Below are 18,615 nucleotides of genomic sequence, written 5' to 3'. Positions count from 1 at the left end.
TATAACTACGGTTCCTATAAGTGCAAATATTTACATACAATAGAAAGAAGAAGAGAAGGAAAATTGAGGCAACCAAGAGGAGACAGCCAGCACTTTTCACCTAAAAACACTGATCTCTAAAAATCCACTGTAGTGATGGCTTCCTTTCTACCACCATTGCATATACTTGTGCACATGCCGTCGCTATTTTAATTACCATGTTCTCATCCAAAAGGTTGCGAACAACCTTCTCCAAAAGGCGCTCCCTCTCACTGCTATACTTTCCTAAAGTATGACAGAAATAGGAACAACTGCAAAACCTCTATCTTTGTTTGACACACACAAGTGATCAAAAACTGAGATATGGTGTGCAAGTTTTGTGGTTGGATTTGCAAGTTTGCTTTACTGATAATTATGAGCGGTTGCTATCTCACAATGCAGTCGAAGAGTGGTGATGAGATCAGATCCCCTGTGAATTTGCAGAACAAATTGCAGGCAAATCACAAAAGTCCTCATCAAAAGTCACGTAGCAGCACATGTAGGCTGATATCTTGTTCTCCAACATGATAAAAAATATAGTCTTAATGTATTTTGGTTGAGAAGATGATAGGTATTGTGGGTATACATAAAGGTGGAGGAGTGTGGTTGAGGAGTTTTAACAGGCTGGGATGAGACTGAGGCCCAAAAGCACCGGCCTGTACGATTAACTCAAAAGTCATTTTTGTCGCTCTCTGGTTGGCGGTGTTAGAGCTGCCTTAGACCTCATTTCACTCACTCGGGGGGGTCTCACTACTTCCTGTGTTACCACGCAGCAGGGCAGGATGACTTCTCACGTAGGAAAAAGGAAGCAGAGATAAGATGCCTGCTAAGGGAGGAGATAACATATTTTGAGGCTATGGGTAGTAGATGAAGGCAAAATCTACTTCTGTGCGCCCTGAGTGAAAGGCTTGATAATAGTGGTGGTTACGCACACTGACAACAGGAAGAAACACAGTATTAAATATAACAAGTCAGATAATGCTGCAAGTGGTTGGAATTTAAAAAAAAGTGAATGTAACTAAACTTGTCTGTACATCAAAGGAATGTTGCACAAAAGTTAAAGAAAAGGCAGAATGATTTTGAGCAAAATCAAGAAAACAAAGCAACAATGCCAAAGACTGTAAAAGCAAAGGAAAGCTAAGAAAATAAAAGCTGCAATTTCTGAGAGAAATACTCACTGGAAAGTGGATGGTCAGCTCTCTCTGCCTCTAAGGTCTCTGGGCCTCCAGCAGCTTGCGAGGGCCCCAAACCTGAGTCCGCCTCTTTAGTGACTCCAGTTGAACCAGCAACCACAGCACTCACCTGGATGATATAAAGACATCACTAAAGTCATATTAAGTTTTAGGGGTTTTCTTTTATTTATGTGCGTTGAAAAGCTTTTTTTTTCCTGACAAAATGTGTGTCAAAAGCCTGCATGTTAATGATGCTTTCATACAGAAGACCCTGCTCCTCAACTACCCTGAAATGCCTTCTTGTCTTAAGGCTTTTTATCCTTAACAGCATTAGTGTGAAACATACAGTATGTGTAAGTATAGCAGCATCCTAAAGGCCAGGGCTGGGGTGGAACCAATGTTCAGCCCGGCAGTTTAATGTTCGAGACCAGCCCACCTCTTGTTGATGTGAAGTGAACTGAATAAATGAAACAACGGTTTGGTAATTACTCTCCTGTAGTTTTTGTTACTAATGAGAATACAAATGTAGTTTTTAATGGGACAATAAACAAAGAAAGTGGAAGTTAATTACCAAGTTCACCACAGTATTAGAACAGAATGAGAACACACTGACATGACACACACTCATTGAGTCATGTGGCCCACTGGGAATTCCCCCGAGCCTTCCATTCAGCCACTCTGACATTGCTAAAGGCTGGTTTATAACACTTCAAACAAAGCATTCTCACTTGTGTATCACCCAACCATTACTGATCGATCGGCGGAACAATCGCACCAATCTGTGTCTTTCATTCGGTTGGCTTAAGGAAACAGCAGCCCTTTTCTCATATCGGTTGTGCCTCATCAGCACAGAAAAAAGACATCTTCACTGACTTGCCTCTGTTTCTTTATGATAATTTACACATGTAAAACAGAGGAGGCTCAACCCCGCATCAGTGCATGTTTTCACACATCAAGCCAGGATTGTAGAATTGGCCACATTGCTACTGTGTTTTTGGTTAGAGCCGTGAGTTGCATGATGCTTTTCTCCTCCTTTGCCGTATGCCCCCATGCTGCCTCTATACTTTCACACATGACACCAAAGCTTAAATGTGCAAGTCCAGACAGAAGGTGACAGGAGCATGGCAGCAAAGCAAGGTAATAGTTTTTCAAGCAAATGTATTCATTCCAATAGTCCCCCAGTTGATTTGAGAGAGCAAAATGTGGGCCCTTCAACACACTGTACAGCTAGTAAACAAAAAAGTTGGACTATCAGGATATCCAGACACAACTGTATCATACGGGTAAATTGAAAAAAACCTTTGATTTATCATTAAGATGAGGATTGTGATTCTACTGAACACATGTTCCACCATTATATGAGCTACAATAGCATTATTACCATAATAATTAATGTTTAACAATAAAAACTAATTGATGTTGCAAATATAGCAATTTATTGCAGATGTGTTTTGTCAGCCATTTTTAGCTACTGTCACAGCCCTCAGATTTCAGCTATAAAAAGATAACAACTAAAGGGGATGCATCTCCAGGTGAAGAAGTGTCCCTTCCCTGAAGTGACAGAGCTGCAAAACAGACCGACAGACAGAATCAAAGACAGAGTGAGAGACACAGAGAGAAAGCCTTGACAGACCAAGTCTGTTCTCTACTCCGCTCCCTCTCACTGTTGAAAGAGGGATGAGACTTCGGGAGAGAGACAAGTTGACCATGAAAAGTGGAGGGAGAAGCAGAGGGTGGCTGTCAGCAAGGAGAGAGAAAAGAGTGGGGGGAGATTAAAAGGAAAAAAAAAGACTCTGATGGCTCCCTCCACTGACGAGCAACTGAGAAACAGGCAGGGGAGGTGCATTGCATCTTAAGACAAAGAGGCACCCTGGGCTTATGAAATATACATCGCTCTCAGTAGGAGACAGAGACACAGAGTGACAGAGCAGAGGAGGGCCCTGAATACTGACAAGACTGTCCTAAACAGACACAGCTAAAAATAAAGTACACACTCTCGCACATTTGTAATGACTTTTCATGAAGAGCCGATGGAGTGTGCATGGGTGGGGGGGGGTTTAGTGCTTTTCTTTTGGATGTGTCTGTATATGTGTGTCTGTGTGGTTGAATTCGTACATGCATGCAGGTGTTAGTATCAAGGTGCTTCCTCGTACAGTTACAGCGTGAGCGGGCAATACTACGACATAATAACCCACAAGTGTTTGGCTGTTGGCCCATATGTAAATTTAAAAACTGATCGAGGGGGGATTTTTTTGAATTGGGATTTTTTTGTTGCAACTGCCTCTTTTAGACTTGCCCACCTGTCCTCTCTTCAAGCCCAGACAGCTGTCTCTGCCACACCAGCAGTTAAAAACCATTTAAGCAGACCTCACTTAAGAATAAACTCACCCTTTGTTCAAGGCAATGATCCACCTTCTCCTACGCAGTCTCAGTAATTGCTGTGCCTCTGAAGTATGGGACTCTCATACGATTGTATGTGGCTGTGTTAAAGGGAAGAATGTCATCGAGTATATGCACTTTTTGATTCACTATTTAGCTTCCTCATTACACAGGCAGGGTGAGGCTCCTCCATCTTTATCCCTTAACCGTCATGTGAGGACAAAAAAGATGCCCAGATAAATAGTCATGTCTGAGCTTGGAGATTACCTCTACAGCACACAAGAAACCTGCCAACTGGTTTCCTAACCCTTTCTGTCCGTCACATTTGTTTTAGCCACATTGCTGTTTCACCCCCTCTTTTTTTCCATCTTTGCACACAGGAATCTATCTATAATCCACCAAAAAAACATGGTGGAGAGTAAAAATCAACAATATCTTCCAATGGTTCCACGCAATGTTGTTTTTTGGCCAAGTAATGGGAAAATGGCCTTAGAGATGTTCATAATAAGAATTAAACAGATTTTGCTGGACAGTTCATGTCTCGACATGTCTGGGCATTAGGCCCCTAACACGTTTGCCAGAATCAGCACAGGTGTGCTAGCATGCAAATGCTTGTAAATATGCATGAAAGACAAATTAAAACGTTAAAAAGTTCCGCTGAACTGTCATTAGTATGTTATGTCTTTAGGAATTGCAAAGTTTTAGGACATATGAAGATTTTCTGCTAATTACACATAAATGTCTGTAGAAAGTTTTATGTCAGTCTTAACCCAGTATTGTTATGAAATGTTACCAAAACAGCAAATCCAGAAAATGCCTTAAACAGGAAAAATAATTCATTTAATGGCAAACTCTTTTCTAGATCTACTAGATTAAAGCTATTGTATAGTATTGATTTTTTTTTTCATTTTTTAAATGAATAGAAATGTACTACATTATGTGAGTTATTAGGCACACTTGTGGTAATAAATGCCCTCAGAATAGACCGGGGACATTTAAGATGCAGAACAGGAGTCATGAGGTGAAATGAGAAAGTACTACAGAGCTAGTACTAATTGAGGTTAATTCCTCAGTTGAGCGTTATCTCCTCTAATCGGTAAGGAGGAAGCTGGTAATGGATGATGTCGCAGGACACAGAGAGAGCCTGCCAGCAGAAATCACACAGCAGCGTGGAGAACTGTGTGCCCTCAAAGGATCACAAGACATTAGTAGCTGAGCGCAGATCTTGATTGGAACTTACAGATAATCAAAGGCCCTGCAGGCTTGCCCAGATTAAAGTGTGCTTGCGTGTGTGTGTGCGTGCGTGTGTGTATGGGAGTTCAGTCAAAGCAGTCACAACCTCTCTCAACCCACATTCACCTGTCATCCACTTGAAACAGTGTTGACAACATCTTGCACACATACATTCTCCTCTTGACTCAGTATCACTTACGAGTAGTGACACGCATAGAGAAAGGGGGCAATTTGTGTGCGCATCACTCAAAAATGCATGCACCCTTTGACAATTACCTTTTCTCTCTTGCACACATTCAGCGTGACCTGAAGCTTTCAGGACCATGTCTGTCGATACATAAGCCCTGAACAGCATCTGCAGTTCAACACGCACCAGACAGGGTCAAGCAAAAGGATACGTCGATAAGCAGAAGTGGTGAGCGCACATATGCATGTGTGTGTGTGTGTCACCAGGGAGCAGGGCCATCCATAAACACTGCTGACAGTCCAGACAGGAAATACACTTCGAGGATGTCGATAAGTTAGTCAGCAGGACTGAAGAGAGATCAATAGCAACGCAGCATGATGTCAGTGCTGGTGGATGAAATCACCTGAGGTGACTGAAAATCTAGATTCGAGGAGTTTTTAAATCACTGTATTAACACACCACTTTCAATATCTTGTGTTTTATGGGAGCAAGAAAGGTGGTAGGAGCAAATATTGCACAATTGTTTCCTTGTGAAATCTTGTTTCTCAGATATCTTTATCAAATTAAACATGAAAACTCCTCCAGGACAAGCTGAAGACAAAACAAAGACTGAAAAACAACTATCAAGCAGTCATAATCACTCATCCATACATTCATTTTCTATACCCACTTAATCCAATTCAGGGTCACAGGAGGGCTGGAGCCTATGCTAGCCATCATTAGGCGAGAGGCTGGATACACCCTGGACAGGTCGCCAGTCCATCACAAGAGAGACAAGACAAACAACCGTCCACACTCACAGTCACTCTTAGAGTCAATTTAGAGTCACCAATTAAACTAACGTGCTTTTGGGTGGTGGGAGGAAGCTGGAGTGCCAGAAGAAAACCTGCGAATACATGGGGAGAACATGCAAACTACACACAGTAAGGCCCCAACTGGGAAATGAACCAGGAACCCTCTTGCTGTGAGGTGACGGTGCGAACCATAACAACCCTGTGCAGCCCCGCAATGATAACCAATGTTCATACAAAAAAACAGATTTATTGTCGGCAGTGACCTGCAGGTTCAAAATCCAAAAGCAAAACCAAAAGGGAGACATATCAGAAATACGCATTATTTAACAGAATGCAGTACAACATTATGCAAAACACATTGCATAATGTACATGGTGATATTTTTAGGTTTAGCTTTACAAATTGTTATGTTTTCCGTTTTGTGCTTGTGTTTTTTTTTTTAAAGATATGTTTTAGGTGAAATGTTGTTTCCTGTTTCCCGTTTTATAGTCTTGTTTTACTAAACATGTTTTTGATCTTTTTCTCTCTAAAATCATGGAATTTTGTCTGGAATATTTTTATCTGTGGTCGTGTGGTTATGTTTTTGTGTCTTCTGAAATGATAATTTTATAAAATATCATATTCTATATTTTCTTGTGTTCTCTGAAACTTTGCAATGTTTTCCACTTGGTTGTTGTGAATTCTGAAGTCAATTTTGTTGTGTTTTTTTCCATTGCGTGTGTTTTGTCTGATCTTGCTGTGTTTTGGACCTCAGGGTCAACACTTCCCGCTGACACCATACTGGCATTACCAGTTAAATCCCAACTGCACTGGGCCATTTGATGTTAGTGAACACAGAGGCAAATGTTTATTCATGAAAAAATGTCAGGGATTTTAAGTTCAGGATTATTGAGAATAAATACCTGCAGCAGCTAAAGAAATGATTCTCCCTTGAGCTTTGAGAAAACGAAGGAGATGAGGCTGATTTCACCCGCAGGACATGACTGCCTTACATCCCAATGCCTTTCTTTCATGGTGGCCACGACTGCCTGTGTGCATGCATGCTCTGGTCAATGTGTGTTTGCGTGTGTTCTCAGCTCTGCTGACATTTCCTCAAATGTGGCTGACATTTCCAGGGGATTTGAAGATTTGATCCCGTCTGTGTTTGAAGAGCTGTGTGCAGCCCTCCCCACAACACTGAGAGAAATCACGCAGAGGAGCAGGCAGTGTGCCCCTGCCTTCAGGCCCTTGGTCTACAGCATTTGAATAGTGAATCGTCATTCACCCATAGTATGATCAGGAGAAGACCTGCACTACAGCCTGCCTTTTAGAGCTGATGGGTTCACTGTTTGGTCTATAACTTAGTCTTGCTGTTTTCCCCTGAGCTGTGGAGTATTTCTGCTCTTCTCTACTGAGGCAGAAAAGCTATCACCAAAAGATATGAGAGAAGAAAGCAGATAGAGTTAGTGTGGGAGGGAAAAAAGCAAGAACGTGTGAGAAGGAGGGGGAGAGATCTGTTTCTCCTGCTACAGGCTGGTTAGTGGAGCGAACTGACACAGACTGACATCTCTCTTCCATGGAGACCGAGTTAAAAAGAGCCTTGCTACAGTACTCTTTGTCCATTACTTTCTTGCTGAAACCTTCCACTTTTTCACTCTTTCGGCTGTCCTGCCATCTCCCTCCTCCTCTCTCTGCCCATCCTGAGGCTCCCATGTCTTGCTTTTTCTGCCTGGGTGAGCTATGCAGCAGTGCTATCCTAACCTGGGGCTTAAATTACACTATCCACAAATGCACGCACACACACACATGCTGCATGGACACGCACACAGAAGTCCATACACTAGCCATGAGGAGGCCCAAGGGCCAAACACAGGTCAGGCTTGGGTCAGTCAAGGGCAGGAGCACAGGAAGCCTGACAGATGTAATCCTTGCACTGAGGCTGATCTGAGGACTGCTGGATGGACAAATAAACCCATAGATAGAAAAAAACAAAAACAAAGCATATACCAGCTAGATTTAGGCAGATGCCATTTCAGTAGTGGCTGAGACATTTATGTCTTTTCACACTGATTAAGAAAGAGAAGATGGCTTGTTTACACAGATGGAATACTAACCCCTAAGCTGCATCGTATAAAATGTAATTAGAATTCATCAGTGTGTTATGTTACTCAATCTGCCTCCCCTCAAAATAGAATGTAAAATTCCAATACTGTTAACAATTAAATATATGTGCTGTATAGCCAGATTAAAGACAACGCTGGAGCTGATGTTGGACATGACCTTGGAGTAAGCCAGAATTAGCCTCAGCCCCCTTTACTGTGTCAGTGTTGTGCTCACAAAAACTAAAGCAAACTCCACAGCAGTGCAGAATACTGGAGGTCAGCGGATCGGCCAAAGTGAATGCTGATGCTTCAGCCCTCGCTATCATCCTGCCCTTCGATTGTCAGGGATGCCATGGTTGTAAAACTTGCATCCTGACGGAGAGCAAAGCTCAAAGGAAGGGAAGTGCTAAGTTTGAAGTAAAAACAGGGGACATTTAGGCAATTCTTGTATCTGTTAGGCTCTGGAAACTGCATTTGAGGGTATGAGTGACTCAATGACCGTGATACTTTGTTGACATCTCTGGGGTTTTGTTTCCTCCTTTGAGGCAGGTCATAGTATACAGACCCAGAGGAGGGAGGCATTCAGATTCAAAACCTCCACAGTGACATTGCATATATCTGCAGGCATAGGTGTAGAGTCTTTGACTTGTTTTATACTGAAGCTTAGACTGGCATAACCTAAAGTTGGGTCTCAAGCAAAATGCATGACGATGAACCAGGCTTATTTATGGCACCACAGTGTGTCCTTGAGCTAACTTTTCAAATACATAAATGTGCTTAGCTTTGCTCGGCCTAAGTGACAATGCTCTATAAACAAATAATGCGGGTAGTCACTTGTGCAAACTAAGATGCACAGATACTCTCACACACATGTATACAGAAACACAGCTGAACACGACTGCAGGGCTGTGTCTTCCTCCCAAGTCTATTGGGAGCTTTAACAGGACAAGGGCGAGTGTTAATCAATCAGCCCCTTCCAACTGTCAGAGACAAAACAAGCTGATTGTTTGACTGTGTTTCTTTCTATACAGCATAAAACTAGATGCAGAAACACACACTCAACATAAATATACAAATAGTGCTTGGATTCCGGTTCATCTTAGGTTTAAGAATATACCCGAGGAAGTCAAGAATGAAGACCTTGTTTGCAACTCAAGAGGTTATAAAGAACAGCTACAATTATGCAATAAATAAATACAGACATTAATAGTAGTTATAATAGTATGAATGAATCCTTAATTGGAGATGGTTGTTTTTTTATCTGTTACATATTTGTTTACCAGCACAAGAGTGGTCTTGAAATCCTTGTGTAAACTGTTGATGCCTGAAGCATATATATATATATACATGTAGGCACTAGGTTGAAAGCTAGTATGGAGACGAGCATGTGGGTCAATATAAAAACATTCCTGTGGGCAGTACCGTGACATTATGAACAGAAATCTCTGCAGTACTTTGATGGCATTTTGATGTGAGGCAGAAGAAAGCTGGAAGGATATAAATCACACAGATGGAAAAGTATATGGTAAACAGACTCATGGTGGTGGAGAGGCTGCTCGTTGAGCCATAACAAATCATAGTGAGGGATGGATATAGCACAGTGAATGCAGTTCAACGAGGGTAAGCAAGACACAAAATGGTACTGATGAGCAGACGCCTAACTATGACTTCCAACAAATAAACAGATGTAACACTGGTATGGGGAGAACTAAGATGTGTTGGTATGTAGTAAATGCATAAAAAACATGTAAAAAAACATATGTAAAAAAGATAAAAGATAGTCCATCGCGACAAAAAAAAAAGCTACAACTTTGAATGTACGTCTTCAAATGAAACTGCAAAAGACAACAATTACTAATGAAATTGGTTCTCAGGAGGACCCTTGGACAGGACGACCGAGACTCACATCTGCTGCAGGGGTTTAACATAGAGGTACGAGCCTAAAAAAAAACATGACTAAGGCATACACTGGCATATGCATCACAACATCAGCTCTTTGGACGAGATTGCATGAATCATTGGCGATTTTCTGTAAAGAAAACACTATGGATGGAGAAACACAAGGACTGGACATAAGATCAAACTTCAATATTCTAAAACATTTAAAAACTGAAGGCCCATTGAACCAGTATCACGAGCACAGCATTCTGGTCAAATCAAGGATGATGACCAAAAACACACCTGCAGGCTGTGCAGGGGTGTTGCATTTGATGACCAGGCTTCCATTAACACTCGACATAAACCAAGTTGAGATGAAAATCATTTGGACTACAGAGTGAAAGAAAAGCAGCCAGCAAATACTGAACATATTTGGAAACTCTGTCAAAGCTCCTTATGTGATTGCCTTATGAAGTCGTTTTGAAGAATGTTAAGAGTGTGAACCGCTTTGACCAAAGCAAAAGGTGGCAGCTAAGAGGAATCTAAAATATGAAAATGACATGTTTCTAATACTTTTTTATTTATCTTATCAGGTCATTTTTGGAATTTTGTGATTGACCTCAGTATTGTTCTACAATGCAGAGAAAATAGTCCAAATAAAGCAGCAGAACCAAATATTACTGCCATCTCTAGACCTTTGCCACTAGCGTGAAAAAAAAAAAACATTTCACCATGTTTGACCAGAATATTCAAAAAGTCCTGGCACAGATGGGTGCTGAATACCAATTCTTTTTTCTTTTTTTGTAGCGGACAACATTGCCTGGATAAGAGCACTGTGATGTGAATATCAAATGTTTGAAAATATCGTTTACAGTTACAACTGAATGACAAATTTCATTGGACAAATGCACTACACAGAATTAAAGAATACAGACAGTAAACAAATGTGCACACACAGTCCCTGTCAAAACAAAAAAAATTTATATGAATACTATGTTTCCATTTGATTTAGCTATTCAAATGATGGGCTGAGCAATACTGGATGACCTAGGAGTAATAATAATGTCAAATCCCAATTAATGTGAACTCCTGATGCAGAAATTACTAACATCGTTACATTTGAGCTGTATTTTACTGTTATAGTTTCCTGCTGGCTAAAGTTCTGTACACAGCAGTTATAAATAGTGATGATGTGCGAAATGATTCTAAATCAAAGTGAATCACAGGAGAGATTCAATATTTAGCATTTTTACATCTGCACGTAATTTTGTACATCTAGACTTTATGGCCCCAATTTACTGCCAAATGTGAATGGTTGGTGTCAGCCAAAACCGCTGCTGCACTCACATCTGATGTCAGACCTCACAGAAAAATATACAGTAGGTAATATTGTAACATTTACAGCAGAGCACAGCAAAACAACGCTACTCTCCGGAGGCAGAAGAAAGCAGGGAGACAGTGAGAACAAGATAGAGACACACAGATAGATGAGAGAGAGAGAAATACAAAGGGCTGTTTTCTGCTGGGTGGGTAAAGTGTGTCCAGGGGGCAGCTGAGTGAGCATGCACAACACAAAGCCTGTCATTAGTTCCAGCCTTCTGCAGACACAACAAACTATGTGTGTGTGTGTGTGTGTATGTGTGAGGGGAAAAAACGGAGAGAGTGACGATGCATGCATGTGCACCAACGAGTGCACATGGTTTTGTGCATATGTGTGGAGTTTTCGACATTGATAAAATCCTGTGTTGTTGTGCTTGTCTTCTCTGATGTACAGCTCCTTCAGGATAACAACTCTGTGCGGTCAATACTTGCCCTGCCTGCTTGTGAGAATGCGTGTGTGTGGGATTTGTTGCGAAGTATAGATCCCCTTTGCTCCTCATTCCATCCTCCTCTCCCCTCCCCTCTTTTCTCTCCATCCTACTGCCCGTGTCTTCCTCTGACAACGCCACACACACTGCCTCCTGCTTACCAGCTGCCACTTTGCAGCCATTCATCAGGGCTATGATTAGTGACTAAAGGAATCTCATGTAGCTACAGCCGACTCCTCGCCCCGACCCTGACCCTTCACCTCTGGACGGCCCCTGGCTGCAGCAGCTGCTTTTACACTGTGATGAGGCACTCCATTAAGCCGGACACCTGCTTCTACACACATCAAATCAGTAAAAGATGTACTTTCTCACACACACAAGCAGACACGCACACACAAAGATGCAAACGATGGCAGCAGAGGCAACATACAGAGCAATATACTTATGCCCAGGCACACACACAAACACAATGGCCTTTGCACATGCTAATGCAGCAAGCCGGCCCTTTTATGAGATTACACAGTCATTACAGAGAGAGGGTCATGAGGGGCACCTGTAGCCAAGCAGCTCCACAGTCTATCAGGAGTTTGTGTATGTGAAAAACACTGACAGAATAAAGACACAGAATGAGCACTGTAGAAGCTGAAGAAGAAGCAGACATAGAGAAGTGTTACAGAACTAATACTAGCACCATTCAGCAGGGACTGTGCATATGTTCTGTGTGCAATAAGAGTCTCTTTGTATGAGTGAGTGTTCCTGAGTGTGTGTGTGTGTGTATGTCTGTGTGTGGGCCCCAGGCCGTCTCTGACAGCTCAGTGGTAGCCATCTGCTGGCAGTCACACCAGGAGAAAGCAACCGCAGCCAAACAATGGAGAGCAATGACAGGCCAGGATTTGTGGGTAGTTTTGCATGTGCGTGCATGAGTGTGTGTGTGTGTATTTTAGTGAGGTGTGCGCGTTTTCCCTTCAAAGATCCAAATGAGCCCCTCTCTATGAGCATGTGCAGAGGGGCGTGGCTGTTGTTCATAGGCTGTCTCTGTTACCAGGCGATAGATTAACAAGCCCAAATGGCCATATGTGGAGGATAGATAGCATGGGCAAGTGTGGACTTACTTCTGTGCATCACCTAGCATGTGGTTACCCTGTGTCTGTTAACCCATTTTTTCTTTCATCTTCACTTTCCTTCTGAACTCCCTTGATTTACAACTTAAAAATATGTATGTATAAACAGTTAAAACATTAGGCTGGTGTGCACTAGTGGGCTTTGCTGTGTGCACACAAATATCTTCTGGCACATCATATCGAAGACTTCCTCTGTGTATCTATGCAAGCATCTGACTTTCCAGCCCACAATCCACCAACCCACCCCCCACCCCCACCCGCATTTCTTTTTCGCTCTATATGCAGGTAGAGAGCCATCACGAGTGTAGACAGATGGCTGAATGCTGGAAGGCAACTGGCTCTCTGGATGTGACACACCAGTCTGAGTGTAAGCCTCATCCAGCTGGGTAGAGGCCGACAGTGCCTTCTAGAAAGAGCATGCCAGGTGGCTAAGAAACAGGCTGCTGGTCTCCTGCAGACACTACAAGCAAAACCCTCTTGTCACAATTCTGCTATTTTAACACCAAACATAAATGAGGGCTGCTTCTGACAAACAGATACAAATAAGTCATGACCACATGTCAGGAGCTGAGGCAAACTAATAGTGCGAATGGCTGATTATGAAAAGAATCTCTTTCCCTGCACTCCATTAAGCCAAGCACATTGCCTGTGTTATGTGTGTGTTGCTTTGGCCATCCAAGCCTTTGTATGGCAGCGCTTCAAAGGCAGCCTTCAGTAAGTTTCTGCTCTTCCACCTCCTGCTGTTGCTAGTTTATGTGTATATTTGTGAATGTGTGCACGCAGAGCTGCGCCTCCTGTAGCTGGGGGCCACGGCTGATCACGGCTACCGCAGCGAGGCTGGCATGCCATACCCACTGGCACAGTAACAGGGCACACCTATTTACACAGGCCTAGACTGAAAGGCAGGCATTGTCTGGGTGAGAATGCAACACTTAAGCTCCTGATTAAGGCAGAACAAAGCCCCGAGGGCCAAGAGTGATGCACAGTGAAAGAGCCAGAGTGGGAGGGAGGAAGAGACTAGAAAGGCAGGGAAGTGAGGCTCTATGAAGGGGAATCTCATCTGCTGTTGCTGTGGGAAGGTGAGATACAGGAGGAGAATTTGAGAGAGGAGGAAGCAAAAAAAGGCAAGAGGGCAAGAATTGGCAGCACTGTGAGCAATGAGAGGATAAGCAGGCACAGGAAGTGAGAGGAGGAGAAAGGAGGCGGAAAGGAGAGAAGCATGTAAGGATTACAAGAAAAGGTAGGTTGGGAACCAAGAGGGAGGCACTAAGGAAAGGAGGAGGTGGGGGAAGTGCAGGGAGGCAGGCTTAAGAGGAGATAAAAAGACAACATAAAGGGAGGCAAGCAGTGAGGTAAAGAGAAAGAAGACAGGAGGGAGCTGCTGTCGAGGTATCCTCACTGATAAGAATGAAGTGATGCCATCCTATAAATGCAATGAAGTAAATAGACAGATAGCGCCCTCTAATGGTGCTCGTCTACTGGCAAAGTGCCCTCCATCTTGCCCCCTTTTGTCCAGGGTGTTATCTGCAAGACTGAAATCAATTGAAATGATAGCACCCAACAACCCAGTTTGGGTACTGGTCCGCAGCACATACGCATGTGAAGGACATCTCCATTTTATAACATCAGTGGACATATAGCGCTCACAGGACCACATGCATGCCGTGTGTGTATGTGTGTGTGTGTGTTCATTTGTATGTGTGCAATCTGTGGCACGTTGGCAACATATGGACGAAAACAGAATGCGTATGACAAGGGGTGAGCTACTCTGTGAGTCTGTGTGTATCCTAGCAACAGGACAGACGTAGTACCACAGCAGTGAGCAGCTGGCAGCGCAGGACACAGGGGCCATGATGGATTTAACATGATGTGTGTGAGAGTGTGTGTGCTACGTTTAGCAGATGTGAAAGATTTAGGTCCATCCCTGTGCACTGACATGCTATGCATCCATGCTTGTTAAACACATAAACAGCCATCTCTGGGTCAAGCTGCAAGTTGCAACGATAATGCCACCAGCATCACAGCTTATACATACACTATAACAACCAGCGTCATTTGTTTGTATGTGATCGATAATATATTTGGTTATCCATGAGAAAAAATGTGTCAGTGTATGTGTTGGTCTTGAGTGTGTTTGAGACAATTTGTTTATCAATTTATGGTCATATTGATATTATATACACTTTGTGTGTGTAATATAATATCTATACTTGCATGAGTATAGGACATTTGTAATCAAAACGATGTAAAGTTAAACTTAATGAACAGAGAGGGGTCTCACAATCTGCATAAACAGTCTTTTGATTAAGAACGGATTGGGGTTGAAAGTTTCAAAATGAAAGAAATTGAGGTGTAGTTTTGTCTTTTTTTTTCAAATAACTGTCCACTGACAGTGTTAAAGATGCAATATCAAAATTTGATAGAGCATGCAGGGAAATCCTAAAACAACTGTAATGGAATCGTGGCACACAATAACACACTCATCATTATATAAAAAAGATTCATGTAGTTCCTCATATCATTCATCGTTTATTTGCACGTCATCAGCATTTTATTTGCTCTATAAAAGAATTCGCTTTTTGACACATGTAGAGAAGACAGCTCTTAATCTCAGCTCTTACTGCCATGGATATTCATATTATATCGTAACATTTCTCAAGTCTCATGGACTCGATGCAGAAAATTATACAACATACATACAATGGGCACAGAGCCAGTAATCCTTGGGTCCAGCTGTGCACCAGTAACTATGGAAGTTCACCATGGTAAGAAGGGGCTGGCTTCCAAACCCCAAGCCAGTCAGAGGACCCTGGCCTGGGCAGAACTCTGTCTCCATGGGCCTCACTTCCTGCCAGCTTCTGCTCCATGGATGAGCATCAGGCTACAGCTAATCACCAACTCTAAACCGCTTGCGGAGTGTAGAGCCAAACCACAATAAGGATCTAACACATTTCACTAACACTGCTGCAATCATCTGGCCTCGTACCATATGTCCCCATGTTCTTTTCCATCTCTGTTTGTGGATAATGTGCAGTGGGGTGAAAGAGTCAGTAAGGATGATTTAGTGAAACTTTTTTGCAGTCTTAGATTCCCCCAGATTCAAGCATTGGGTGAGGAGACTGATGACATGCAGTCATCTGCAATTACTTTCTGTGTAAAAAGTGACAGATCAGAATGTAAAAATCCAAACAAGCACATGGTTTATCTTAAAATCCTCCAAGAGAAACAGCAAAAGGTGAGCTGCTTCAATTTGATTCAGAGTATTACATTGCTGGAGTCATAACACCAGTATATTCCTCCTCCTAATTTTTTTTCTCTTTTTCTCCTGCAGGTTGTCATGGGAAGTGTGATTTCTTTGTCTGGAAAAAGCAGCTTCCCTTAAAAGCTTCATTCACAAATGCTCACATCGTTTGTGTATCAAGTGGAATTAGAAATAATAAGAGTCAGAAACAAACAAACAGAGACAGAAATGAAATTCCGGTACAGTCACACTTCTTTGAGCAGAGGCTTCCAGTGTTTATGGTTTGCAACCTCCAACAAACAAAAACAAAAAACTGTGATGTGCTTGATGATGTGCGATGTGCTAAAAATGCAAGTTCACACAATTTGTACAGAACTTTGCTTTGAATTTATCTTTCAAAGCACATTCATTGTCTCACAATCGCCCTAAATTTATCAAAGGTTCCAAGCCCAGGACTCATCGCTTGAAGCTGAACTATAAGCAGTTTCATAAGTGTACTACAAGCCACCTTGAGCAACGTGCTTGTGCAATCAGTCATAACATTATGACCACATGCCTAATTCTGAGTTGATCTCCATTTTGCCACCAAAACAGCTCTTAAGAGTCATGGCATAGATCAGGGATGTCAAACTCCGGTCCTCGAGGGCCACTGTCCTGTGGGTTTTAGATGCTTCCCTGCTTCAACACACCTGATTCAGATTAAATGGATCTCTTCAAAAGATTGTTACATTCTGCACAAACCAGCTAATGAGGCCTCAATCTGAATCAGGTGTGTTGGAGCAGGGAAACATCTAAAACCTGCAGGACAACTGCAGGCCCTTGAGGACCAGAGTTTGACATCCCTGGCATAGATGAAGAAGATCTGAAGGATGATGGTTAAGAAAATGCATCAACTAACCACTAACATGTCACCCAAACAGCTGTTGCTAACACACCTCTACTAGTTTCAAAACCTTTTTGCATGTTTACTACTATCTCTTTTCTTATAGGCTTGTTTGATCACATTAACAACAGTGTTAAACTGATCAGCAAGCCATTTTGTGCTGCGTTCCTGTTGATTGGTTTGTGGATGTAGGTAAGTTACAATACTGACAACCTTGTTTTTTTTATTGTTGTCTGTATTCTGTCCAGGCTATCTTTGACTGCAATGCTATCAAAACAGCAATCTTTGAAACTCTCACAGTGAGTCATGCAGCCATGAAATAAGCAATCATCGCCATGATTCTTAACATTGAACATCTTTTATCTGTAAATGTTTAAAAATAAACACTGATACCACTTTTTCGTGAGAATGAGAGTATTTCCTTTCCATGGGTCTAATTTTGAACCATTTGGAGTTTTTGGACCATTGAGTCACTGCAGAACTTGAACTATATCTTTGGATGATTCCACTGTGCACTGCACAACACCAGGCATGCATTCACAAATACAAGGTTTCTGCTCAAAACTGCAGGAAATCCAGGCTGGCTTTAAACAAGAACAAGGCTCCAAGAATTCTGAATGGAATCAGTTCTGGGCTAATTTGGTGTAAAACATTCATGAGAGGCTCTACTGGTGCCATTGGGGGCAGGACGCAGACATTCATTGTGGATTACCTTTTAAAATTAGTCATATATTATTACTCCTTATCTCATCATGTGATTGCTGTGAAAATAGCTGCCCCGTATATAATGTTGTTACTGCATCTCTTAAATCTTGAGATTTTATCATCTATTCCTCTAATGGGATAAATTATATTGCAAGTCTTAACAACTAACACAAAAAAATGCATTAATACAAATGATACAGACAAGTTCCTCGCGGCACATTTTAAGATAAGTCCAGTCACATCTTTAACAACCAATGTTGTGCTTTTTCAATCCAGATCACAGTCCTGATAGTTAGCTTTTTTATCAAAATGGTGGTGTGCTAACAGGGCAGTCAGCACACGAACACATTCACCAAATCTGCACACAGGCACACAGCTGGCTCACAAGCATGACCTGAGAGACAGACCACAGCCTCACCATAAAATATCCCCACCACACACAGACACACACAAACTCCTCCAGACTTCATGCATCACTGCACTACCTCCATCTCAATCCCATCACCCCTCCTCTAACACTCTACTCTCCTCTATGACTCCTCCTATACCCTCTGTCTCTGCTGCAGACCACCTGATCAAAGCCATTCAAATTTGGATCTCATGGTGTGTGTGAGATGTATGTTAAGGCCACATTAAGAGCAACTCAGTGCAGCCCCTGTGACCATGAGACCGTATCTCCTGATAACACCTACCGACCTGTTCTCTCAATCTCTTTTTTCTGTATCCCTTGCTTCCATTTCGCTTTTCCTCTCTTCCAGCCCCTGTGAGTGTGTCCACAGGATTAACAAGATCGATCACCTCTAGCTCCTTGTACTCCTTGCTAAATCAATGGCTCTTTGTCTTGTTAAGAACTAGAAGGAACACTGCTCTTTGTGTGTGTGTGTGTGTGTGTGTGTGTGTGTGTCTTTACTGCATTAAAGTGAGAATGAGAGGCAGAAGGAACGAACAGAAAATAGTTTGGTGGTGTAAAGGTGTGCTATAATGTAACAGACACTCTCGTGTTGGGGTTTATTCTGGGATACAGAGATATCATCAAAATGAGCAATGGTATACTGTACTTCCTGGAGGAAGGGGGAAGGGGTGGGTGGTGTCGGGGCGGTTAAGATGGCAAAGAG

At 42.3% G+C, this 18,615-nt stretch overlaps 2 protein-coding genes across 3 annotated transcripts in view; one reads left to right on the top strand and one right to left on the bottom strand.

Annotated features, from left to right (window-relative positions):
• cmc2 (C-x(9)-C motif containing 2) overlaps positions 1-18,615 on the top strand; it is a 264,026-nt gene that overhangs the window by 159,163 nt on the left and 86,248 nt on the right. The gene's annotated exons all lie outside the window — the stretch shown is intronic.
• The window catches only part of gse1b (Gse1 coiled-coil protein b), a 162,632-nt gene that overhangs the window by 112,543 nt on the left and 31,474 nt on the right, over positions 1-18,615 (bottom strand). The window contains exon 2 of the mRNA XM_072380442.1: positions 1,197-1,320. Within this exon, the coding sequence (XP_072236543.1) occupies positions 1,197-1,320 (124 nt within the window). The remainder of the gene's footprint in view (positions 1-1,196; positions 1,321-18,615) is intronic.

This window comes from Leuresthes tenuis, unplaced genomic scaffold (genome assembly GCF_036924035.1).
Source record: "Leuresthes tenuis unplaced genomic scaffold, fLeuTen1.0.hap1 SCAF_2, whole genome shotgun sequence".
Classification (NCBI taxonomy): Eukaryota; Metazoa; Chordata; class Actinopteri; order Atheriniformes; family Atherinopsidae; genus Leuresthes; species Leuresthes tenuis.
Note: the sequence above shows the minus strand (reverse complement) of the source record. Positions and strands in the feature narration are given on the sequence as shown.